General features: G+C 44.1%; 1 protein-coding gene across 1 annotated transcript in view; it reads left to right on the top strand.

Annotated features, from left to right (window-relative positions):
- Positions 1–26,187, top strand: part of LOC120530679 (dynein heavy chain 11, axonemal-like) — a 645,801-nt gene that overhangs the window by 417,420 nt on the left and 202,194 nt on the right. The window contains 5 exon segments of the mRNA XM_039755100.1: positions 15,825–16,058; positions 19,135–19,281; positions 23,498–23,611; positions 23,709–23,732; positions 23,734–23,853. Coding sequence (XP_039611034.1) covers positions 15,825–16,058; positions 19,135–19,281; positions 23,498–23,611; positions 23,709–23,732; positions 23,734–23,853 — 639 coding nt within the window.

The raw sequence follows: 26,187 nt of genomic DNA, 5'->3' as shown, positions 1-26,187 counted from the left end.
CCTGACCATCCACATCCCTTGGTGACCCCCCCGGTTAAGGCAAAAAATCAGCCCCCATCCAATTTGGGATGTGTCCCCCACCCATTATGACGTTCACAGTGTGCACTAGCATCACCCAAGACAAATGGGGTTATTTTATCTTTCTTAAGGTAAAGATGTCCATGCTATTGATTGATTCTGTCATAATATTAGGAAAACCTAAAGCGACTGTAACATCTCATTTATTTATGTTTGGTTTGACAGGCTGCACTTCTTCGATCAAAATCGACCACATGCCATAGTTTATACATCAATAGAAAGCTCTAAATGTAATTCTTAATTTAACACACACAACAACTCTATCAACAGCTGAAAACTGAGGTTGACAAAGAAAACTGAGATCAACTGTGACGTAAAAAAGAAACTATCAGGCTCTGTGGAATGACCATCGAGACCACCAATGCCAGGCAGCTCCCACCACTAAAAAAAGATCCAAAAAATAAACACAACAAGTCTTGAGAAGGAATCTGCTAACAAGAAAAAAAATATCTAATGTGACTTACTGTAAATAGATCAGATTATAAATCACTTTCCTATACGACCAGAAGAGTGTTTTAGTTTTGATTGTGATACTCAAGTTATCAGCTGTGAACGTCAGCACGAGGGTCTCACGGTGATATTGCAGTGCTTCGGCTTGACCCTGCGGGTACGGCGGTAGGTACGTTTATTGGGCACGTGCCACTGTGCTACTAGCTGAAGTTTTTATTTTATTAGTAGTAGTAGTTGTACTAGTTCATATGTTGTGATTGTTATTATTATTCATAGTACTAGTATTTAGTCTTTTATATTATCTTTATTAGTATGAGCAGCAGTTGAAGTATTTACTATTATTAGTAGTAGTAGTATTTTATAATATATTAGTAGTAGTAATATTTATTATTATTAACAGGAGTAGTATTGTATAATATTATCTTTTTTGGTAGCAGTCGTAATATTTCTTATTATTAATAGTAGTTGTAGTAGTATTTTATAATATTATCTTTACTATTAGTAGCAGCAGCAGTTGTGGTATATATTATTATGAATAGCAGTATTGTATAATATATTTATTATTATTAATAGTAGTAGCATTTAATATTATCTTTATTAGAAGTTTTAGCAGTTGTAGTATTTATCATTATTAATAGTAGTATTGTATAATATATTTATTATTATTATTACTATCATTATTGTTGTTGTTAATATTAGTAGCATTTTATATTATCTTTATTAGTAGTAGTAGCAGTAACAGTATTTATTATTACTAGCAGTAGCAATAATAGTAGTAGTCATAGTATTTGTTATTATTATTAGTAGTAGTAGTAGCCATAAAAATTGTATTTCATATTATCTTTATTATTGTTAGTAGTAGTAAATTATATATTATTAGTAGTAGTAGAATTTTGTATATTTTTATTGTTAGTAATAGTTCTTGTTGTATATTATATTATCCTTATTATTAGTAGTAGTAGTATTTTATATATTAGTTGTAGTAGTAGTAGTTGGTGCATTTTATATTATTATATTTATTATTTTTATTACTAGTAGTAGTATTAGTAGTAGTATTCTATATATTAGTAGTACTTGTTGTATTTTATATTATTTTCTTTATTATTAGTAGTAGCAGTATTTATCATTTATTATTAGCAGAAGTAGTAGTAATAGTAGTACACTAGTACTATTTGCATTATTAATAGTTGTAGTGGAAATAGTAGTATTACTTTTTTTTGTATCACATGATAAGTGATACTATTGACTGTATCAAGTAACAAAGAGTAACAGGCACACTGATACCCTGGACCTTTATTTATCTTGGAGTATGTGAATTTCCCCTTGGAGATTAATAAAGTACAGTATTTATCTATCATTATTTTTATTGTTGTTGTTGCTCTTATCATTGCCATTAAATCCGGTGGAAGTCCAAATCCACGATTGCCCCCCAGATTGCAGTCCCGCTCCCACTTAGCAGTTTTTCCAAACTTGAGCTCATCCCGGCACACATGAGGTCATCCCTGGCACAGCGACGGCGTCTGAGAAGCTTGTCTGTCATCAGCGCCCACTCAGACCTCGCCGCACTGAGGCTGTCGTGTGATGACCGCACAGAGGACTTTGCTGCCTTCAGAAGATGTCGACGTGTGGCTGTTGTGATATGCAACACAGAGGCTGAAGAAACCTCTTAACGTTCATTTTAAAGAAAATACTGTATCTGTATATGATGGTAAATGATGTGCAGTGTGGTGTAGTGGTTAAGGCTTTAGAGACCACTACTGGCTACTGAGACCACTATGTGACCCTGAGCAAGTCACGTGACCTGCCTGTACCCCAACTGGAAAACCAAACACAAGTGGAACCAATGTTATGACAAATGTCACCTTGGATAATGGTGCCATCAAAATGAGGAAATGTAATGTTATATATTTATTGTTTGGATTAAGGCTATTATAAGAAATACTAATGTAGTGGATTCAGTGGGGAGGGGGTGGGGTGGGAGGCCCCACTTAAGACCCCAGTGTGGTCAGTCAGGGTCCGCATTGCAAACAGATTCAGTAAACCAGAGCTGTGCCAGTGTACTGCACTTGTATGCAGTGAGCCCACTGGTATTTCGCTGACCTGTAATCATCTTTTTATGGAAGCTCATCTAAATAAATGAGGGTCTTCTCTTTAGGGAACCAAAACAGCTCCCCCATTGGCACTGCCACCAAAAACCCACTTTGGCACCTTCACTTTTGAGAGGGTACAACAGTTTACTTTCACTTTAGAAAGTAAGGTGACTTAGTAAATTTCTAGAACATTTTAAAAATTACCTAAGCAGATTGGCAGAGTCTTTTTTTTAATATTCCAAGGAATTCGTAACCTGGAGGCATCCATTATGAGTTTTTTTTTTCCGAAGTTCCTCCTGCTTGTGCGATACGCTGAGAAGCAAGTTTAGCGGAACCCATTAGCATTGCCGTGATCAGTTACAATAGAAATAAATAATTCATGATGAAGGAAATTACTCTAATTAGCAGGCACTTCGAGTCCTTTGATAAAACTGAGGTCTAATTCCGTGAAGGGCAGGAAATGCTGTCATCAGTCAGCCCTGAAAAGATTAGCATCTATTATGAATGAGGTTAGGCACCCTAGTGAAGCCATGTGTGTCCTAAAGACAAACTTAATCTGTTCAGAGAGGGGGGAAAAAAGGGACAAAGTTTGTGCGACTTCCTGCGGGGCTCCATGGGCAGGTACAAGCAAACTGTCCTATGGCGGCCATTCTCTCCTTGTCCGTCACCCTGACAGCCGTGAAAGTGCATTCTCCTCGCCAAGCAGGGAGCGGGCGGCCGCGATTCCGTGTGACGGGGCGTGCGGCTGGCACTCAAAGGGCAGGAGGAGACGGGGACGACTCATGGAGACACCTATATTGTTAAGAGTGGATTTGAGAGGAAGCACGAACTGCTGTCGATAAATGAAGATTTTATTTGAAATAAAATAAAACAAAAAAGCTACTGGAGACATCTCAGCAGATAACAACCACGGGAGAAAAAAACGAGTTGAATACGGCGGTGTCACCCGATCGTCAGTAGGCGTGACACGCTGCCACTCACAAGTGCACCGAGAGGGATAACAATAAACGGCTAATAATGACACTTAATGAGCTTGATTAAGTTGATTTGTTATGAAAAATTAAGTAGAAAGGGTGAATGTAGGCGATTTAATAACAGATTAATTTTAACTGCAACGAAAAGCTTGGGGCGGCTTGGCGATCACAACTGGGAGATGCGTGAATTCCTGCAGAACAATTACCCCAAAAATTAGAAATTAATTCATAACAAAGATCCTCTGATAATTCACCACATGTAAGACGTTCTTCGTGTGTTTTTACTTTTTTTTTTAATAACCAAGAAGCACACAGCTGAGTGAAGTGGCATTGTCAGGGTAGCCCCCCCCCTATTCGTTAACCAGAGCGCGGCTGCGGGTGCGGGTGCAGGTGAGGGGCGTGTCGGCGGTGCACAAGGGAAGAAAGCGGCAGACAAAGGAACGTCGACGGCCGGGGGGCGAAGGGCGTTGAAAGGCTCGGTGGTCCTCTGCGGAGCAGGTGTGTATGTGTGTACGCGCGAGCCATGGACTCGACCTTCCGTTGATGGAGGCGCCTTGAAGGGTTCGGGAAGGAGCGCATTGGGTGTGTGCGGTACGGGAAAGGTGAAACGATACGCACGCTCAAATAAAATGACCCTTAAAAATAATTCTCTAGGGTACTTGTGTCTAGTAACATAGATGGCACTTTGTTTAGCTTTTTAGTTTCATTACCTTAAGTTATTTAAGCGTTTTACGTTCCGTACAGATTACACAGCGTTGAATCTCCAAGCGCACATCGTTATGAGGTTGGGAGTATGCGCAGATTACAGCGCGCTGCCACGCCCACCACACGACGAATTACCCGGATTGAGCCCTGCAACTGGTGGCACGTGTTGAGCTCTGTTCTAAATCCTTCCACTGGTGACGACGTCATTTCAATGAATTAGCAGTGTCCACCATAACGTTCGTGACAAAGACCCATTTTTTTCCTTGATTGACCCCTGATCAACAATTTAAAATTACAAATCAAACAATTCCGACACCATGATTAACGTGCACATGGAAGAATTTCATTTAAGGGGATTTGCAGACATTATCCATCCATTCTGTTCTAACCTGTATATCCAGTTTGGGATTGTATGGTGTCAGACCCTGTCCTGGAAGGTGGGCATCAGCTTTGGCTCACCACAGGGCTCACTCATCAACAACATTTATTTATGTAGCACATTTTCATACAAACAAATGTAGCTCAAAGTGCTTCACAAAATGAAGAATAGAAAAATAAAAGACACAGTAAGAAAATAAAATAAGTCAACATTAATTAACATAGAATAAGAGTAAGGTCCGATGGCCAGGGGGGACAGAAAAACAAAAAAAAAAACTCCAGACGGCTGGAGAAAAAAATAAAATCTGTAGGGATTCCAGACCATTAGACCGCCCAGTCCCCTCTGGGCATTCTACCTAACATTAATGAAACAGTCCTCTTTGTATTTAGGGTTCTCACGGAAGGACTTGATGATGATGGTCATGTAGACTTCTGGCTTTTAGTCCATCAATGTTGGAGCATCATGATGCTTTGAGAAGGTAGTGGTGGAGCAGGCCGCCGCCACCACAAAGAAACCGGAAAAAGAAATAGAAGAGAGATTAGGGGTCAGTACGGATTTTAGAGCCACCATGAATAGTTATTATGATGAGTTGAACATACAGAGTATCAGGATTAAGTTAAAGTGAAGTTAGGAGAAGGCCATGTTAAAGTAATGTGCTTTCAGCAGTGTTTTCATGCACAGGGACACTCTTACCAAAAGGAAATTTATAGAGTCACAAATTGACCTACTGTGTATTGTTGAAAACTCAAACACATACACATGAGGAAAATGTGCGAAGTCCACACCAGTAGTGAGTGGGAATGGAATCTGAAATCAGTGCCCATATCAGAGCCAAACCATTAGGTGACATAGGTGTCCACCTTGGGCACTGTCATTTGAAAGCCATGATTTATGAAGGTTAAAGGGCGCGCGCTCCGGACACAGAGGGGGATCCAAACCGGTCGTTAAACTATGGTGTAATGGGTGCCATTACTGGAAGTATACTTGAGAGGTACCTAACTAACCTGGATGACAAACTCTGATAATACCAAATGGGCACCATGTATGAAAGTAAATGAATACCAAGGTGCACACGCTCCTTAAAGTATATGCCCAAAGAGGTCGCAGGGGCTCTATGAACACCGAAGGGGACAGAACTCCCACCTATAGGTCTTCAAAGTCTAATAATCCTGCCTGTAGAAAACAAGGGGCAAAGTTTATTAACCCCACGTAGGACAAAAAATGCGCTTCAACTGGCACTGCCCCATATGCATTTGGCTTTTAAAGTTTGAGAGCATGTGCTGATTACAGGACATTGCCACCTCTGCCACACTGTACACCACCTGGATTGAGATCCGAGTGCAGCGGGTGACACCTCAGCAGCACACTGAACAGTGTGTGGTTTTATACAGTGGCTGGAGTGCCAATTCTGCCACCAACCCCCAAGTTTTAGGACCTGCTTGTAGAGCCGGATGCAACAACAACAACAACAGCATCTACAATATTGATTTCTATAGCACATTTTCATACAAATGATGTGACTCAAAGTGCTTTACAGGATGAAGAAAGAGAAGAAAAAAGACAAAATATAATAATAAAAATTGGCAATATTAATTAACAAAGAATAAAAGTAAGGTCCGATGGCCAGGGAGGACAGAAAAAAAAAAAAAACTGGAGAAAGAAAACTAAATCTGCAGGGGTCCTGAGGCCACGAGACCGCCCAGCCAAACCAACATCAATGATCTCAATCAGTCCTCATGGTTTTCAGGCTTCACATGGAAGAACTAGATAATGATGGTCATGTGGACCGCTGGCCTTCAATCCATCAATGGAGGGTCTGCACAATGCCCTGATCAGGTGGTGGTGGTGCAGATCACCGCAGCAGAGAAAATAGGGGTTAGTGCGGATTTCGGAGCCACGAAAAAAATGATAATTCAATGCATATACGGAATATCAGGGTTTCACTAAAATGAAGCTGTGAGAAAGCCTTGTAACAATAATGAGTTTTTATCAGTTTTTTTAAAGTGCTCCACCGTATTAGCCTGGCAAATTTCTATCGGTCAGCTATTCGAGATTTAAAGTGCCTAACAGCAGAAGGCCGCCCGCCTCACCACTTCTTTTAAGTTTAGCTCTTGGAATTCTAAGCAGACCCTCATTTGAAGATCTAAGGTTACGATTTGGAGTGTAAGGTGTCAGACATTCTCACATATATGATGGAGCAGATTATTGAAGGCTTTGGAAACCATAACCAGGATTTTTAAAGTCAACTCTAAATGACACAGTTAACCAGTGTAGTGACGCTAAGACTGGTGTGATGTGCTCGAATTTTCTTTTCCAGTTAAGATTCTAGCTGCTCCATTCTGCACGAGTTGCGATCGATTGCTGTCTTTTTTGGGTCGTCCTGAGAGGAGTGTGTTACAGTAATCTAGTCCAGTGTTTCCCAATGTCGGTCCTGGGTGACCCCCTGTGGCTGCAGGTTTTTATTCCAACCAGCTTCTGTTTTTACTTGGACTCCTGGGCTAATTAAGTGATGTGTTATTTCCCAACTTCTGTGTTTTGGGAACAATAGAGAAATTAGAAAACTTAAGTTTGGTAAAAAAAAATATATGTATATTTATTAAAATGTACCAAGCAGTTATATGGGAATAATGTATTTTGTTCTTTTTAGCAGTATTTTCATCTCGATTTTCATTCTACTTTTCCAGGTGTTCTAATTGTTTAATTAATCCATTATTTACTAATTAGTGGGTCTGACGCTAAAGTAGTCGCAGCCTTTGATTATTTAGTGTTGTTTGCCAGCGTATCTGCTCTGCTCATTTTAATTGTCATTAATGAGATACAATGAAGCGGAGAAACTGCACAGGTAAAGGGCAAAATATAATGAAATCAAGAAAAGAGAGTTAAGCATTTAAATCTCTAGCAAAAGCAGAAATATTTCTAAATGTCTTATAAATGTAAAAATCCTGCTGCTGTACTTTTCTGAATGTAGAATAAAAGAAAACTAATGGCAGCTAATTAAATGAGATCAGCGTTATCAGTTGTTGTCACTGATTAGGAATCTGGTTGGAACAAAAACCTGCAGCTACAGGGGGTCACAGGACCGAGTTTGGGAAACGCTGATCTAGTCGACTGAAAACAAAAGCGGGAACTCATTTCTCAGCATCTTGCAAAGTTATAAGGCAGGAGTGTCAAACTCCAGGGGCCTCATGTATAACGCCGTGCGTAGAACTCGCACTATAACATGGCGTAAGCACAAAAGCCGAAATGTGCTTACGCACAGAAAAATCCAGATGCAGGAATCTGTGCGCATCTAACTTCCACGTTCTTCCGCTACATAAATCCCGATCAGCGTGAAAACTAACGCCGTGCACGCCGCATTATGTAACGCCCAAATCCTCCCAGAATTACGCCTCTTTGAATATGCAAATCAATATAAATCGCCCTTAAGCGCAGCCTTCTGTGAAAAGACAATGGGAAAAGCACGGGGAAAATATAAGAATTTCAGCGAATACCAAGTGGAGGCAAAGGAAAAACATACTATTTGTTCAAATAAGCCGTGGTATAATCAACAAAAGGAAGCTGATCGAGTGACATAGCGTGTTGGAGAAACTTAAAAGCTCACATTCACAAATCGCACAGTGCCGGAAATAAAAAAGAAGTCACATGTCAAAGTCACCGTGAAAAGAAGAGTTGTAAGCCCACTGTCTGAGTGTCTTATGAAAGCTTATTAGGGTACTGAGGAAAAAAAGGCACACAGTGAGGAAAAAGCACGAAATGTCAACTTCAATCTCGACATTTCCACTTTAATCACGTAGTTTATTTTGTCATTTAGTAGAACATCATAAACTTCATCTTAAAATCGTTTAATTAACCAGTTTCTAAAATCACATCGTAATTAAAGTAGCACGTTAAATGCTTTGTTTTGTATTTGATCTTCTACTCGTATGTGCTCTATGTGTGTGAATCACTACTTGCTTCTTATACCGGCTCTCTTCCTCCAACTGGACACAGAGTCCATTACATTTGTGATATTACAGCTCTCTGAATAACTAAAATACTGAGATGTATACGTGATGTCATTTTCATGATGATAGGAGTTAAAGCACGTTATTAAACATGTGTTGCACTTCGATGAAATAATTTATTGCAGCAGTACAATCAGGGGTGGCTCTAGGCTTGTGGTGGCACTGGGCAGAGGAAGAATCGGTGACTCCTTCGCCCGCCCGTCAGTAAGGTAGCTTATGCACAGTGGATGGCCACGTCCGTTGCAGACACTGGATAGGCGCCTTGTGCTCATGACACAAGCATTTAACTTTTGCCGAAATTTGTCGCTGTGTTTTTAGCTGTGTTGTTATTTTCTCTTTCTGTTTTATATTCAATATATATTGGCGTAGCCGTCACTGCAGTCAGTGCTTTTCTTTACCCAAGTAACCGATCGCCACACAATGAGCTCTGTAATAGACGTTAAGCCATCTGTAAGCTTAGCGCCGATTCTTCAAAACGTTTAAAGAACATTGAAATATCTTCGTAGTACATGTTTAATTAGTCTGTCCTTAAAGACACTCCCAGTGAAGAATATAGATTATTTAAATGAAGTTAAAGTTTTATCTGTATAATTTAATAAATATATTTTGCTGAATTTCACCTTATAAATGATATCGTTTCTGTTTCTGAACCGCGAGGTCCGTACAGGAAAGGCTTTAAAACGTTTTGCAGTGGCTGAGACAGCGTGTCCTTAATGCCGTATACCGATAATTCTCTTTCCGATCAGCTGCTGCTGTGATTCACACTCAGATACAGTGATATAAATACTCCGAGTGGTGCAGTGAGAGTAATATGGAAAAAGATGATCCGCTGTGGCAACTCCTAACAAGAGGAGCTGAAAGAAGAAGAAGAAGAAGAAGTGAGAGTAACAACGCTAAAGCAGTTATGGTATTTGGAATACTATGGCTGTTCCCTGGATCATTATATTGTTACAAGTTAATTACAATCAGATGCATTACACTAATAAATAATATGCGGTTAATTTCAGTGTATTTATAAAGCCGCGTTAGTAAAATAATGAGTAACCACACAAGAACAGTAGCACTGCTTTGACGCTGGGTGCCGCCAGTCTGCAAAACCGAGCGGAGAACTTGCGTACGACAAGGTATGAGGTACCGTGGAAAAGTGCGTGGCTTTACGCCAAGTGTAGGTTTTATACATCGCGATTTGAACGTGGAAAAGTTCTTACGCAACATTTCTGTGCGTACGCACCGTTTATACATGAGGCCCCAGGTCTGGTGGGCCGCAGTGGCTGCAGGTTTTCATTCTAACTCTTTTTCCTTAACAATGACCAGTTTTCACTGCTAATTAATTTCTTTTCCCTTCATTTTAAAGCCCTGATTTGAAGCATTCAGTCCTCTGAATTGATTTGTTTATTCATTAAATGGCAGCCACACAGAAATGAGATGTGAAACGAGCCAACTGATGACCAGCTAAATTCAGGCTTAATAAAGCTGGTGTTGTTAAAAGTACTGAGACTCAGCTTCGAGTTTTCAGGTGCAAGATGGGGACTCGCACGTCACAGCACAAACACACACACGCAGTCACAATGCTGTAGTAAACAGTATACGCTCGTACGGATGTTGACTATATGAGTGACGGAGTTAAGGCTAGAAACTGCAATTAATTACATTGAGCAACAAGAAGAAGCTACAGGAATTGACATAATGATGCTGCAAAGATGGCGAGACTTCACAGCGAAGAAACGGCACTCGTCAGGAAAGCAGACTACGATCAAAAATGTCTTTAAATCATCGCAGGTCTGAACATTTTAAGTACAGTACATACTGTATTTTATTTACTCCCCATGGGCTCACCACCTATGGGAGGGGCCAAGGAGGTTGGGTGCAATGTGAGTTGGGTGGTGGCCGAAGATGGGGACCTTGGCGGTCTGATCCTCAGCTACAGAAACTGGCTCTTGGGACGTGGAATGTCACCTCTCTGAAGGGGAAGGAGCCTGAGCTAGTGCGCGAGGTCGAGAGGTTCCGGCTAGATATAGTCGGACTCACCTCGACGCACAGCTTGGACTCTGGAACCAATCTCCTTGAGAGGGGCTGGACTCTCTACCACTCTGGAGTTGCCCCCGGTGAGAGGCGCCGAGCAGGTGTGGGCATACTTATTGCCCCCCGACTCGGAGCCTGTGCATTGGGGTTTACCCCGGTGGACGAGAGGGTGGCCTCCCTCCGCCTTCGGGTGGGGGGACAGACGGGTCCTGACTGTTGTTTGTGCGTATGCGCCGAACAGCAGTTTGGAGTATCCACCCTTTTTGGAGTCTCTGGAGGGGTTGCTAGAGGGCATACCTTCTGGGATTCCCTCGTTTTGCTGGGAGACTTCAATGCTCACTGGGCAATGACAGTGAGACCTGGAAGGGCGTGATTGGGAGGAATGGCCCCCCCGATCTGAACCCGAGCTGTGTTTTGTTATTGGACTTCTGTGCTCGTCACGGATTGTCCATAACGAACACCATGTTCAAGCATAAGGGTGTTCATATGTGCACTTGGCACCAGGACACCCTAGGCCTCAGGTCGATGATTGACTTTGTGGTTGTGTCGTCTGACTTGCGCCATATGTCTTGGACACTCGGGTGAAGAGAGGGGCGGAGCTGTCAACTGATCACCACCTGGTGGTGAGTTGGCTTCGATGGTGGGGGAAGATGCCGGTCAGACCTGGTAGGCCCAAACGTGTTGTGAGGGTCTGCTGGGAACGGCTGGCAGAGTCCCCTGTCAGAAGTAGCTTCAACTCCCACCTCCGCAGAACTTCAACCACGCCCCGAGGGAGGTGGGGACATTGAGTCCAATGGGCCATGTTCCTTGCCTCTATTGTTGAGGCGGCTGACCGGAGCTGTGGCCGCAAGGTGGTCGGTGCCTGTCGTGGCGGCAATCCCGAACCCGTTGGTGGACACCGGCAGTGAGGGATGCCGTCAAGCTGAAGAAGGAGTCCTATAGGACTTTTTGTCCTGTGGGTCTCTGGAGGCAGCTGATAGGTACCGCAGGCCAAGCGAACGCGGCTTCGGTTGTTGCTGAGGCAAAACTCGGGCATGGGAGGAGTTTGGAGAGGCCATGGAGAACGACTTTGGACGGCTTCGAGGAGATTCTGGTCCACCGTCCGCGCCTCAGGAGGGGAAGCAGTGCAGTGTCAACACCGTATATGGTGGGGATGGTGCGCTGCTGACCTCGACTTCGGGCGCTGGGGTCGGTGGGAGGAGTACTTCAAGACCTCCTCAATCCCACTAACATGCCTTCCAATGAGGAAGCAGAGCCTGGGGACTCTGAGGTGGGCTCTCCCATCTCTGGGACTGAAGTCACCGAGGTGGTCAAAAAACTCCTTGGTGGCAGGGCCCCGGGGTGGATGAGATACGCCGAGTTCCTTAAGGCTCTGGATGTTGTAGGACTGTCTTGGTTGACACGCCTCTGCAACATCGCATGGACATCGGGACAGTGCCTCTGGATTGGCAGACGGGGTGGTGGTCCCCTCTTTAAAAAGGGGACCGGAGGGTGTGTTCCAACTATAGAGGGATCACACTCCTCAGCCTCCCTGGAAAAGTCTATTCGGGGTTCTGGAGAGGAGGGTCCGTCCGGATAGTCGAACCTCGGATTCAGGAGGAACAGTGTGGTTTTCGTCCTGGTCGCGAACAGTGGACCAGCTCTTCACCCTTAGCAGAGTCCTGGAGGGTGCATGGGAGTTTGCCCGACCGGTCTACATGTGTTTTGTGGACTTGGAAAAGGCATTCGACCGTGTCCCTCGGGGAATCCTGTGGGGGGTGCTCCGGGAGTATGGGGTACCGGACCCCCTGATAAGAGCTGTTCGGTCTCTGTACAACCGTGTCAGAGCTTGGTCCGCATTGCCGCAGTAAGTCGAGCCCGCTTCCAGTGAGAGTTGGACTCCGCCAGGGCTGCCCTTTGTCACCGATTCTGTTCATAACTTTTATGGACAGAATTTCTAGGCGCAGCCAGGGTGTTGAAGGGGTCCGGTTTGGTGGACTCAGGATTGGGTCACTGCTTTTTGCAGATGATGTTGTCCTGTTTGCTTCATCAGGCCGTGATCTTCAGCTCTCTCTGGATCGGTTCGCAGCTGAGTGTGAAGCGGCTGGGATGAGAATCAGCACCTCCAAATCCGAGAGCATGGTCCTCAGCCGGAAAAGGGTGGAGTGCCCTCTCAGGGTTGGGGGAGAGATCCTGCCCCAAGTGGAGGAGTTCAAGTATCTCGGGGTCTTGTTCACGAGTGAGGGAAGAATGGAGCGTGAGATCGACAGGCGGATCGGTGCGGCATCCGCAGTGATGCGGGCTCTGCATCGGTCTGTCGTGGTGAAAAGGAGCTGAGCCGTAAGGCAAAGCTCTCAATTTCCCAGTCGATCTACGCTCCTACCCTCACCTATGGTCATGAGCTATGGGTAGTGACCGAAAGAACGAGATCGCGAATACAAGCGGCTGAAATGAGTTTCCTCCGCAGGGTGTCTGGGCTTTCCCTTAAAGATAGGGTGAGAAGCTCAGTCATCCGGGAGGGGCTCAGAGTAGAGCCGCTACTCCTCCGCATCGAGAGGAGTCAGATGAGGTGGCTCGGCATCTGATCAGGATGCCTCCTGGACGCCTCCCTGGTGAGGTGTTCCGGGCACGTCCAACCGGGAGGAGGCCCCGGGGAAGACCCAGGACACGCTGGAGGGACTATGTCTCCCGGCTGGCCTGGGAACGCCTTTGGGATTCTCCCGAAGAGCTGGAAGAAGTGGCGGGGAGAGGAAGTCTGGGCCTCTCTGCTTAAGCTGCTGCCCCCGCGACCCGACCTCGGATAAGCGGAAGAGAATGGATGGATGGATGGATACTGTATTTAATGTCAGACAATTCTGTAACTGTAAGTTCATTTTTTTCAGTTCATTTATTCTGTTTTGTTGTAAAACATGATTATTAGGTTCGTAATGTGTAAAATTATAACATAGTTTGACGTTTAATAGACTTTATCTTACCACCTGCCATTATCCAACATTTTCGCTTATCTGACGTTCTACCGGCCCATTTATGTCGGATAAGTGAGACTCTACTGTATACCAGAATGACGTAAAAGAAAGAGAAGCATCCCAGTCCCAGTGAGGCGCTATATAGACGTATGGCTGTTGATATAAAGGAGTCCCCCCAAGCGTTTCTTGATACACGTCTGCTGAATGATTCGTTTGGCTCAATGTTAGTGTGTCATGGAGAGGATGTGCAGCTTTGTTCATAATGGCCCCCATTTCTGTCTTCCACTACTGCCTCCAGAGGTTCCAGAGTGCGTCCCATTACTGACGATGAACAGGTGATAACAGATTTGTCCAGTCCCAAAGGCTTCACGATTGATGGTTGCATCTCTCACTGCACAGAGTCACACGGGCCAAGCTCATGTTTGGATCCTGCTGGGTTGCTTAATATACCTTAAAGATTTCTGTTTTGTCAAAATATTAGGAATCTTTAAAAAGCCCAAATGGAAAGAGTCCTCCACATAATGAAGGAGTTGTTTTCCAAGCAAAAGAATCACACAACCCAGTAAAGTGCCAGTGAAGAACCATTGTATGCGGTGTCTCCATTGGACTTCTTGTCATCCCAGATCACTTTACATTGGATGTCTGCAGCCTCCCAGATATATCTTCATGCTCCCAATGCAAAGGTGGTCTTTGTACCTGGTGGTTAATCACTTAGTAGGCCAGTCGTGCGTTTTTGTGGCTATAATCCCAGGTTTAATGCCAATTCCCTCAATGGTCAGTCAAAAGGAGAACCGCGGCTCCCATTAAGCTTAGTGGTATGACCTCTGATGGCTCAGGAATCCAATCCCAGAACTCAAGAGTGTTGGGAACAGGATGGTTTATTTGAAAGCAGCTTCCTCAAATCCAGAACTTGGTCCGTGTCATCCCACATCTTCTACGAGCCCCGGTTTGAATCCAATCGAACATCTATGGAAAGAACTGAAACCTTCAGTCTGGAGAAAACCACCATCAAACCAGACACAGCTGGAGCAGTTAGCTCAGGACGATTGGACCAAACTACCCATGCAGATGTCTCATTGAGAGCTCCAGGAATCGCCTGAGTGCAGTGACGGCAAACTCTAAATGCTATGCAGAAGATTAGTGAGAGTTTTAGTCAAAAAGCCAAGGACAACCTCTAAAGAGATAAGGTGAGGGTCCATTAGTGTTTGATCTCATCATCTGTTGAGTGACAGTGGGCTCAATGGAAGAAGACCCAGGAGGACTCTAGGGATGAAAGAAAAACATATTAAAGCCAGACTGGAATTTGCTCAAATGCATACTGACAGGCCACAGTGCTTCTAGGAGAAGGTCCTTTGGGCAGATGGGACAAAACTGGAGCTTTTTCGTGGGTCACATGAGCTCCATGTTCACAGATGAAAAAGTGAAGCCTTCAAAGAAAAGAACACCAGAGCTACTGTGAGACATGAAGGAGGCTCACTTATGTTTTTGGGGCTGCTTTGCTGTGTCAGCCAAGGGAAGTATTGAGTCTGTGCAGGAAACAATGAAATCACAAGACCATCAAGACATTCTGGAGTGAAGTGTCGTGCCCAGTGTCAGTGTGTTCTGTCTCAGTCGCATGTCATGGACACTCCAACAGGATAAGGAGCCAAAACACACAGCGAAAAGCCCCCAAGAATGGTGAAGAACAAAACATTGGAGTATTCTCAAGTGGTCTTCTATGAGCTCTGATTTGAATCTTATGGAACATCAATGGAAAGACCTGAAATATGCACTCAGGAGAAGACCACCTTCAACCCTGAGCCAGCTGAAGCAGTTTGCTGAGGACGAGTGGGCCAAACGACCTGTGGACAGGAGCAGACGTCTCACTGAGAGCTCCGGGAATCGCTTGTGTGCAGTGAGTGTGCCTCCAAATATTAGTTTGGGGGTCCCATCATTGTTGTCCATGCTATTTTCATTTGTGTTCTTATTTGAAATATTCTGCTGAATCAAAACTCGAAAGCAAACTCAGATTTATGTAACAAACAATGGTGGGTGTCAATGATTTTTGCCAGTTTCACGTTATTTCAGAGACAATTGTGGGTTCTTCGTTTATCGTGGAGGGGTATTCACGTCTGTATATTACGCATTTGTCTGTTTTTGATCATTTTGATTATTCAAAAATCTTTTTTTTTTTGCAGCCTGAGGTGAAGGCCTCCATCAGCCAGTTCATTTCCTACGCACACACCAGTGTGAATGACGTTAGCCTGAAATATCAGCAGAATGAGAAGCACTACAATTACACAACGCCCAAGAGTTTTCTGGAGCTCATGAAGCTCTACGAGAACCTGCTAAGCAAGAAGCGGAAAGAGCTGAGCCAGAAGATGGAGCGACTGGAGAACGGCTTGCAGAAGCTGCAGACCACGTCCTCTCAGGTGGGTTTTGCTTCCGCATAAAAATGGAAGTCTGGTGATGGGTCAAAAATTCACTATCATGTTAAGCTCAATAGGACGGCACGGTGGCACAGTGGGTAGCGCTGCTGCCTTGCAGTAAGGAGCCCCTGGTTCGCTTCCCGGGTCCTCCCTGCGCGGAGTTTGCATGTTCTCCCCGTGTCTACGTGGGTTTCCTCCCACAGTCCAAAGACATGCAGGTTAGGTGCATTGGCGATCATAAATTGTCCCGTGTGTGTGTGTGTGCCCCGCGGTGGGTTGGCGCCCTGCCCGGGGTTTGTTCCTGCCTTTCACCCTGTGTTGGCTGGGATTGGCTTCAGCAGACCCCAATGACCCTGTGTTAGGATATAGCAGGTTGGATGATGGATGGATGTTAAGCTCAGGTTCTGATTGTACTGTCGCGGTGCCCCATTGGGTCGACTCATTCGTTTATAGGTTTGTCCTGTTTGCTGCTTGTTGAATGTTAATAACAACACCAGTCACGCAGACTCCTGTTTGTAACTGTGGGGTCTGCATCTTTAAACAGGTATGCACCGATGCGAAGGGGCTTGTGGGATTTGTAGTTTGAGGTTTGTCAGCACTGTACACATAAAACCAGAAGAGAAGGATGTGGCGGGAGCTTTTGATTTGTTCATTTTTCAATCGACTTCATCATCATCATCAGCAGCAGCAGCAGTGAAACCCCTTTATAAACTGGACGATCGTAGCGGAGGAGGATTGTTCATGGTCACTGGATTTATGGAGGCGGTGGGCTCTTTTTTCTGCAGTCCAGTCCACCAATGCTCATTGTGAAGCGGCTCGCCTCAGAAGACCATTTACCTTCTGGACTGAGTTCTCTATCCATGTTCCGGGAAGCTGATTACTAACGGGAAGTATCTTTCCGTCCGTTAACCAGGGATTGCACTTCAAGATTCACCCCGTAACGACGTTCTCCAGGACTGTAAATATCGTCGGGGGGTTTTGTTCGTAATGTTCATTTTGTACTTTTGTCATCACCTTACTTTGTCATGTTTGTAATCTCTATATATTTAAAATCCAATGTCCGTCTGTCTGTCTGTAGGTCTGTCCGCTTTTCACGTGAGAACTGGATTTTTTCTATAATTTGCTTGAACTTTCCGGTTGACTTTGCGACTTCTGTCATTGCACCATGTATCATAGTTCGCTTGCGGTACCGATTTATTCACACAAATCCGAGAGAGGGGCAGCGGGCCGAGGGGATGGGGTCGGGACCCTCCTAACTCACGTGCCAGCCTCAGGGCATATCTTACATCTGCTTAGCTAGCGAACGAGAGAACTACTTAACGGATTTAGATCTGTTTTTTTTCTGTAATTTACTTGAACATTCCGGTTGATTCTCATCGCCCTAAGAATCATAATTCACTTGCAGGAGCGATATATTCACGCTAATCAGAGAGAGAGGCTGCGGGCCAAGGGGAGGAGGAAGCGTGACGTCAGGAGTAGGGAGCTGGGCAGGACCCTCCTCACCGTCCTGTTTCACTCCTACGCGGGCAGAGCCGCGGGGGACGGCTAATAAGTTATATTAGTAAGTAAGTATAGATATATATATTTGCTGCTGAATACATTTAATCTATTTGGACACTTTTTGTGGTGTGTTGTTATCTGTTGGTGAAGAAAGATTCACTGATGTTGACTTTGTCAATGATGCTGTGATCTTCACGGAGTCGATGGAGGCTGTGATTGGGGATTTTGAGAGACTGAGCGAGGAGTCTGAGTGTCTGGGCCTGTGAGTGTCCTGATAAAAACCAAAGATCAGGCCTTTAATGACCTCTTGGGCACGGCCATCAGCAGTGTGTCTGTCTGCGGAGAGTGTCGACCTCGTCGAGAGGTTTACTTACCTCGGCAGCGACATTCTGTCCATCCGGCAGTTACTTTCTGTTGGACGTATTCAGCATTAACGTTTGCAGTGCACCATTTGTTGGAATGTATTTTGTAATGCTTGTCATAATAAAATGCATTGCATGTATCATTTCAATAGATGACACATCAAAAACATTTGTAGTAATAAAATGCATTGCATTTGACATTCCAACAGATGGCACATTACACACGTTTGTAGCAATAAAATGCACTGCATTAATTACTCCAACACATGGCATAACACAATTATTTGTAGTAATAAAATGCATTGCATGTGTAATTCCAATAGAGGGCAAATCACAAACGTATGTAAATGCATTGCATTAATTACTCCAACATATAGCGTATCACAATTATTTGTAAATGCATTGCATTAATTACTCCAACACATGTTGAATCACAATTATTTGTAAATGCATTGCATTAATTACTCCACCACATGTTGAAACACAATTATTTGTAGTAATAAAATGCATTGCATGTGTAATTCCAATAGAGGGCAAATCACAAACATTTGTAGTAATAAAACGCATTGCATTTATCATTCTAACAGATGGTGCATCACAAACATTAGCTCTGCTTTAATTAATCCCATGGTAACCAGATGGACACACACACACACACACACACATTTCTCCTTTTATTAAGATGGATAAGGTTACATCTGTCCTTATTTCTGTCTGGCAGTTATTTTCTATTGGACGTGCTCTGCATTAATGTTTCCAGTGCAACATCTATTGGAATATATCTTGTAATGCATATAGTAGGAAAATGCCTTACATTTGTCATTCCATCAGATGGAGCATCACACACATTAGCTCTGCTTTTACACTTGACCAAGACAGGCAGTTGAAGAAGAAACCTTGGCAACATTTTCAAAGGATTGGGATGAGATTTGGGGACAGGTTAGGTTTTAGTTAAACAATCAAGCTTGATGGACTGAATGGTCTACTCTTGTGTTGTCAGATTTCTAACGTTCTGATAAAAGTTTTGAAAGGTTTTTGAAACTTTCTATCTGAAGGAAAGTTTAAAAATGATGTGATCATGCAGGGCATTGTTAACCTTTTGGGGGCCGCTGCCTTCTTTGTGCTATGTGTTTGTGTAGATGAAAGTTTCAGATCAGGTTTTCAGATGACCACCATGGTGACCCCACACTCAACCGGTTAATCCTTTTGTCTCTCAGGTGGAGGATTTGAAGGCGAAGCTGGCGATTCAGGAAGTGGAGCTGCACCAGCGCAACAAAGACACAGAGGCTCTCATTGCGAAAATCGGACAGCAGACTGAGAAGCTGAACCAGGAGAAGGCGGTGGCAGACGCAGAAGAACGAAGGGTAGGTCCATTGGGTCTTATACATGACATCTTAGTGACAGTCCTTGGTTGCTGTGAACTTTGTAGGTCTGCCCGTTTTGGCCTTTGAGTCAAATCTTTCCTTGGAATTCTTCATTACTATTACCATTTTACTGATTATGAAAAAACACTTAAAGGTTATTTCCATACTGTAAAGGAAAGAAGGTAAATGACACAACGTTTTGGCTATATGGTCGTCATCAGGTGTGCAACTGTAAAGGAAAGAGCAGGTAAAGAGGAGGAAGGAGGGAGCAAAGCCAGGGCAGACGAAAGGAGAAATAGTGACAAGAGGTGAGAAAAAGCTGCCAATAGAGAAAAAGAAGGCATTAAAAAGTTCATCAGGTCTTTAGGACCAGGAGAAATGTGTGATCCCAGGCTGAGAGGAAGTTGAGCTTCTTCTGTTTTTCTTTGTAAAGTGTCTTTGAAACCCTGTGAAAGAACTCAAACACAGAGATCAGTGTGGCTGTGATCAAAAAATGGAGGTTGTATACTGTTTAAAGTTGTCAGAAGGAAGTGATGTCATAGGCGAATGACATTCTGGAACCAGAAGTGACACCGGGAGTAGGCAGGGTCTTGAGGACTGGAACCAGAAGAGATGTGTTGGTGTTGTTGTTTGAGTACCGGAAGTGCTGGTTAGGCTGTGGATTCGTCAGTTGTTCTGCAGGGAGAGAGGAAAAGGAGTCAGAGGGCAGCGCCAACCCCCGGTCCAGTGGGTAAATGCATTTATTTGAGCCTGTAAACTGTCTCCCAAACGCATGTGTGTGACACTTCCTATAAGAGATGCAGTAGATAAGAAGCCAATTGTGTAATATTGAATTTACTGGAGGAACCAGATACAAGGATATTGTTGCTGGCGTAATGGCAAGTGACACAGTGGCTCCTGTTACAGCTCAAAGTCCCTAATGAGGAATATCAGAACAATCTGGACGAGAACAGGCCATTCAGTCCAACAAAGCTCACCAGGCCTATCCACTTAATTCTTCTAAAAAAAACATTAAGTCGAGTTTTGAAAGTCCCTAAAGTCCTACTCTCTACCACACTACTTGGTCTCTTATTCCAAGTGTCTATCGTTCTTTGTGTAAAGAAAAACTTCCTGTTTGTGTGAAATTTCACCTTAACAAGTTTTCAACTGTGTCCCCGTGTTCTTGATGAACTCATTTTAAAGTCACCGTCTCAATCCACTGGACTAATTCCCTTCATCATTTTAAACACCAGTCAGGTTTCCTCTTCATCTTCTTTTCCTTAAACTGTGAAGGCTCAGCTCTTTTAAACTTTCCTCATAACTCATCCCCTGTAGCTCTGAATCAGCCTAGTCGCTCTTCTCTGGACCTTTTCTTGTGCTGTTATGTCCTTTTTGTAGCCTGGAGACCCAAACTGCCCCCAGGACTCCAGATGAGGCCTCACCAGTGTGTGATAAAGCTGGAGCAGAACCTCCTGTGACTTGTACTCCACACATCAAGGCGCTATATAACCTGACATTCTGTTAGCCTTCTTAATGGCTTCTGAACATCGAGATGATAGCGTAGAGTCCATTATGACTCCTAAACCTTCTCATGAGGTGTACTCTCAATTTTCAGATTTCCTATTGTGTACTCAAACCTCACATTTTCACTTCCTACATGTTGTAGTAGACCCGACAATATCAACTGCCTGATAGTGTCTCGCAGCCATTAAAAAGGCTAACAGAATGTCAGGTTTGTGATGGACACCTGGGTGTCAGCAAGCCCAAACCCCAACACGAACACAGAATCACAGTCCTGGGTTCAAATAAAGGTTGTTTAATAACCAAAATATCTCCAATATGGTACAAAAAGCACAACCCACAAGTCTTTCTCATCTCCCTAATAACTCTCTCACCACCGCACTGCCCTCCTCCAGTTAAGTGTTGCCTCTCTACCACCCAGCTCCGACTCACCTGAATAAGGGAGTGTAGTCCTTTTTATTACTTCCGGTGCCAGGGCAATTGCCCAGTGGAAGTACTTCAGGGTCGCATGAAAGTCCATAATAGGGTGCTTGTCTCCCTACAGCGCCCTCTCGTGGTACCCAGAGACCCCAGCAGGGCTGCTCTACTGGACTACATATCCCGGCATGCTCTACTGGTTCCTTACGGTGCACCGAACTCCAGGGCTGCTGCCATCTACCATGTTTGGTGAATAAAAGACCTCCATCCAAATTTTCTCTTTTTAATGGGCTGTCCATCCACCTTCTCCGATTCTTCCTACCAGGTCCATTCCCTTTCCTGGCTGGGATGTCCGTCCAGCCTGTGTGGCATCTACAGGTTATATAGCGCCTTGATGTGTGGAGTACAAGTCACAGGAGGTTCTGCTCAAGCTTTATAACACACTGGTGAGGCCTCATCTGGAGTTCTGTGTACAGTTTTGGTCTCCAGGTGACAAAAAGGACAACGCAGCACAAGAGAAGGTCCAGAGAAGAACGACTAGGCTGATTTAGGGCTACAGGGAATGAGTTATGAGGAAAGATTCAAAGAGCTGAGCCTTTACAGTTTAAACACAAGAAGATGAAGAGGAGACCTGACTGAAGTGTTTAAAATCATGAAGGGAATTAGTCCAGTGGATCAAGATAGTGACTTTAAAACTAAAAAGAAGTGGCAGTTCAGGGTGTGGTATGTAGGTGGGTGGCTCAGAAACAGAAAGGAGAGGGTGATGGTATGAGGACCCTTATCAGAATTGGCCGATGTTAAGAGTGGTGACCAGCAGGGGGCAGTGCTGGGGCCGCTGATATGTTTAATAAATGTAAATGATTTAGATAGGAATATAAGTAACAAGTTGGTTAAGTTTGCAGATGATACTAAGACAGATGGATTAGCAGATAATTTGGAATCCGTTATATCATCACAGAAGGACTTGGATAGCATACTGGCTTGGGCAGATTTGTGGCAGATGAAATTTAATGTCAGTAAATGTCAAGAATTACACATAGGAAGTAAAAATGTGAGGTTTGAATACACAATGGGCGGTCAGAAAATCGAGAGTACACCTTATGAGAACAATTTTAGGAGTCGTAGTGGACTCTAAGCTATCAACTGCCAAACAGTGTTCAGAAGCCATTAAGAAGGCTAACAGAATGCCAGGTTATATAGCGCCTTGATGTGTGGAGTACAAGTCACAGGAGGTTCTGCTCAAGCTTTATAATACACACTGGTGAGGCCTCATCTGGAGTCCTGTGTGCAGTTTGGGTCTCCAGGCTACAAAAAGGACATAACAGCACAAGAGAAGGTCCAGAGAAGAGCGACTAGGCTGACTCAGGGCTTCAGGGGATAAGCTTTGAGGAAAGATTAAGAGAGCTGAGCCTTTACAGTTTAAGCAGAAGAAAATCTAATTAAATTAAATGTAAAGTATTATACATAGGAGGTAAAAATGTTAGGTTTGAATACACAATAGGAGGTCTGAAAATCGAAAGTCCCCCTTATAAGAAGAATTTAGGAGTCGCAGTGGACTCGACGCTATCAACTGCCAGACCGTATTCAGAAGCCATGAAGAAGACTAACAGAATGTCAGGTTATATAGCGCCCTGATGTGTGGAGTACAAGTCACAGGAGGTGCTGCTCAAGCTTTATAACACACTGGTGAGGCCTCATCTGGAGTCCTGTGTGCAGTTTGGGTCTCCAGGCTACAAAAAGGACATAACAGCACAAGAAAATGTCCAGAGAAGAGCGACTTCAGGGCTACAGGGGATGAGTTATTAGGAAAGATTAAGAGAGCTGAGCCTTTACAGTTTAAACAAAAGAAGAAGAAGAGGAGACCTGACTGAAGTGTTTAAAATGATGAAGGGAATTAGTGCAGTGGATCGAGATGGTGACTTTCAAATAAGTTCATCAAGAACACAAGGACACAGTTGGTAACTTGTGATGGTGAACTTTCACACAAACATTAGGAAGCTGTTCTTCACACAGAGAACCACAGACATTTGGAATAAGAGACTAAGTATTGTGGTGGACAGTAGGACTTTAAGTAGGACTTCAAAACTCAACTTGTTATTTTAGAATTGTCTCGGCCTGGCCAGCTTGATTCTACTGGATGGCCTGTTTTCGTCCAGATTGTTCTAATGTGAGCAGCCAGTGAGCTATGAAGTTGCCATCCCTGGTTTCAAGCCACATTTCTATTCTGATGTGTTCCCCTTTGTCAGCAGTGTTTGGTTGTGAAGGTCCCATTTTCACGGCATCTCCTATTTTTCTGTAGGTTGCGGCAATCCAGGCTGAAGTGACGAAGAAGCAGCAGGAGTCTGAAGAAGACCTTGCAAAGGCAGAACCGGCTCTAAACGCAGCCAATGCAGCTTTGAACACCCTGAACAGGGTGAGCTGCCATGTGCTAACATCTCGTTACAATGTGAGACGTGTCCCCCAAGTCCTGACCGCTACTTCCTTGTTTCTTTCTTTGCTTCTTTTCCTAGATGAACCTGACAGAGCTCAGAACGTTTCCCCAACCCTCCGGCCATCGTCACCAATGTGTTGGCTGCAGTTTTAGTGCTGTTGTCTCCCGGTGGAAAGATCCCGAAAGACCGAAGTTGGAAAGGAGCAAAAATGTATATGAGCAAGGTAAAGAAGTGAAATTAAAAAAAAATAATGGAGACGGTGAGGTGGCCAGACATTTTTTTTGCAGCATTTTACCCTGCAATTGCTCCGGCCTGGGTATGATGATAACTGGCATCCAGCCCTGCAAGCAGGTCCTCCAACCTGAAGGGATAACTTGGGGGTTGGTGGCAAGGTTGGCACTCCAGCTACCATAAAAAAACCCTCTTACTCACTGGCCACTTTATTAGGTACGCCTGTTCAGCTGCTTGTTAATGCAAACATCTAATCAGCCAATCACATGACAGCAACGCGATGCATGTTGGCGTTGAAGACCTTGTGAAGATGACCTGCTGAAGTTCAAACCGAGCATCAGAATAAAGAAGAAAGGGGATTGAAGTGACTGTGGCATGGTTGTTGGTGCCAGACGGGCTGCTCTGAGTATTTCTCTGCTGATCTGCTGGGATTTTCACGCACAACCATCTCTAGGGTTTACAGAGAGTGGTCCAAAAAAGAGAAACTATCATTGAGTGGCAGTTCACTGGACAATAATACCTTGTTGATGGCAGAGGAGAATGGCCAGACTGGTCTGAGCTGATAGATAGGCAACAGGAACTGAAATAAACACTCATTACATCTGAGGGGTGCAGAAAAGCAGCTCTGAACACACAACACATTGAACCTTGAAGTAGGTGGGCTACAGCAGCAGGAGATCACACTGGGGGCTACTCCTGTCAGCTGAGACCAGCCAACTGAGGCTACAATTCGCATGGGCTCACCAAAATTGGACAATAGGAGATGGGAAAAACGTTCTCTGGTCTGATGAGTTTCAATTTCAGCTGCAACATTCTGATGGTAGGGTCAGAATTTGGTGTCAACAACATGAATGCATGGATCCTTCCTGCCATGTATCAACGGTTCATGCTGGAGGTGCTGGTGGTGTAATGGTGTGGGGGATGTTTTCTTGGTACACATTGGGCACCTTAGTACCAACTGAGCATCGTTTAAATGTCACAGCCTACCTGAGTTTTGTCGCTGACCATGTCTATCCCTTTATGACCGCAGTGTCCCTATGTCCTGATGGCTCCTTCCAGCAGGATAACACGCCATGTGACAAAGCTCAAATCATCTCAAACTGGTTCCTAGAACATGACAAGAAGTTCACTGACTTCAAATGGCCATCGCAATCACCAGATCTCAATCTAGTAGCGCACCTTTGGGATGTGATGGAACAGAAGATTTGCATCGACAAATCTACAGCAATTGTGTGATGCTATCATGTCAATATGGACCACAATCCCTGAGGAATGTTTCCAGCACCTTGTTGAATCAATGCCATGAAGAATTACAGCAGCTCTGAAGGGAAAAGCGGGGTCCAACCCGGTTCTAGCAGGGTGTACCTAGTAAAGTGGCCGGTAAGTGTATGTATGTATGTATGTTTTCCATATTAAGTTGGTTTTGGAAATATCGTTTGGTCCAAGATGCACTCCGATTGCTGGGGTCTGCTTATAATCAGTGGTCTCCTAAATGAACGTTGAACTAAACACTTTGACATTTGCAGTCTTTTCATTTCATGACAAGATGAGCAGTTCTGAAGACCATTGTTTTCAGCTGTGTTCAGCACATTAATGTGACATGGGGTCAATTATTTATTAACATGAACAAAAGAATCAAACATGAACAGGAAAAGAAACATGAAACGACAATTTCAGGCCCAGCCAGAGGGAGAAGCCCTGGCTAAAATATAACTGTTGGATTTCGGCTTTTTAACTCTCGTTTTCTCCTATGACTTTTGGGTTTCGTCTGTCGCTTCGATTCCAGGCTGCCCGATTAGTTCTGATTTCTCGGTACGTTTCCCATTTTTGTCTTTGACGTCCATTCTTTTCTCTGGTCTTTTTGTTCTCTCCCAGTAATCCCCAGAAACGTACATGTCTCTTAACATTTTGGTATTCATCTGCTGGTCATTCCCTTTTCAGCTTATAAAAATCCTCAGACATCTCTAACAAATGAGACAAAGCAAAATACTAAAGTTTCAACGTACAAAACCCTTGGGGTGAGACCACAGTAGACCTTAACATTACGGGAGCAGGTCTGTCATGTAACGTTTTAAGCAAAAGAGAAATTGCTATGCTGTATTTCTTGATGGAGAGAGAAAGAGAGGGCAGTACAGTGGCGTGGTGGGTAGCGCTGCTGCCTCGCAGTTAGGAGACCCGGGTTCGCTTCCCGGGTACTCCCTGTGTGGAGATTGCATGTTCTTCCCGTGTATGCGCGGGTTTCCTCCGGGTGCTCTGGTTTCCTCCCACAGTCCAAAGACATGCGATCGCATTGGCAATTCTAAATTGTCCCTAGTGTGTGCTTGGT

Source organism: Polypterus senegalus, chromosome 6, assembly GCF_016835505.1.
Source record: "Polypterus senegalus isolate Bchr_013 chromosome 6, ASM1683550v1, whole genome shotgun sequence".
NCBI lineage: Eukaryota > Metazoa > Chordata > Cladistia > Polypteriformes > Polypteridae > Polypterus > Polypterus senegalus.
This window is presented reverse-complemented; position numbering and strand designations above follow the sequence as displayed.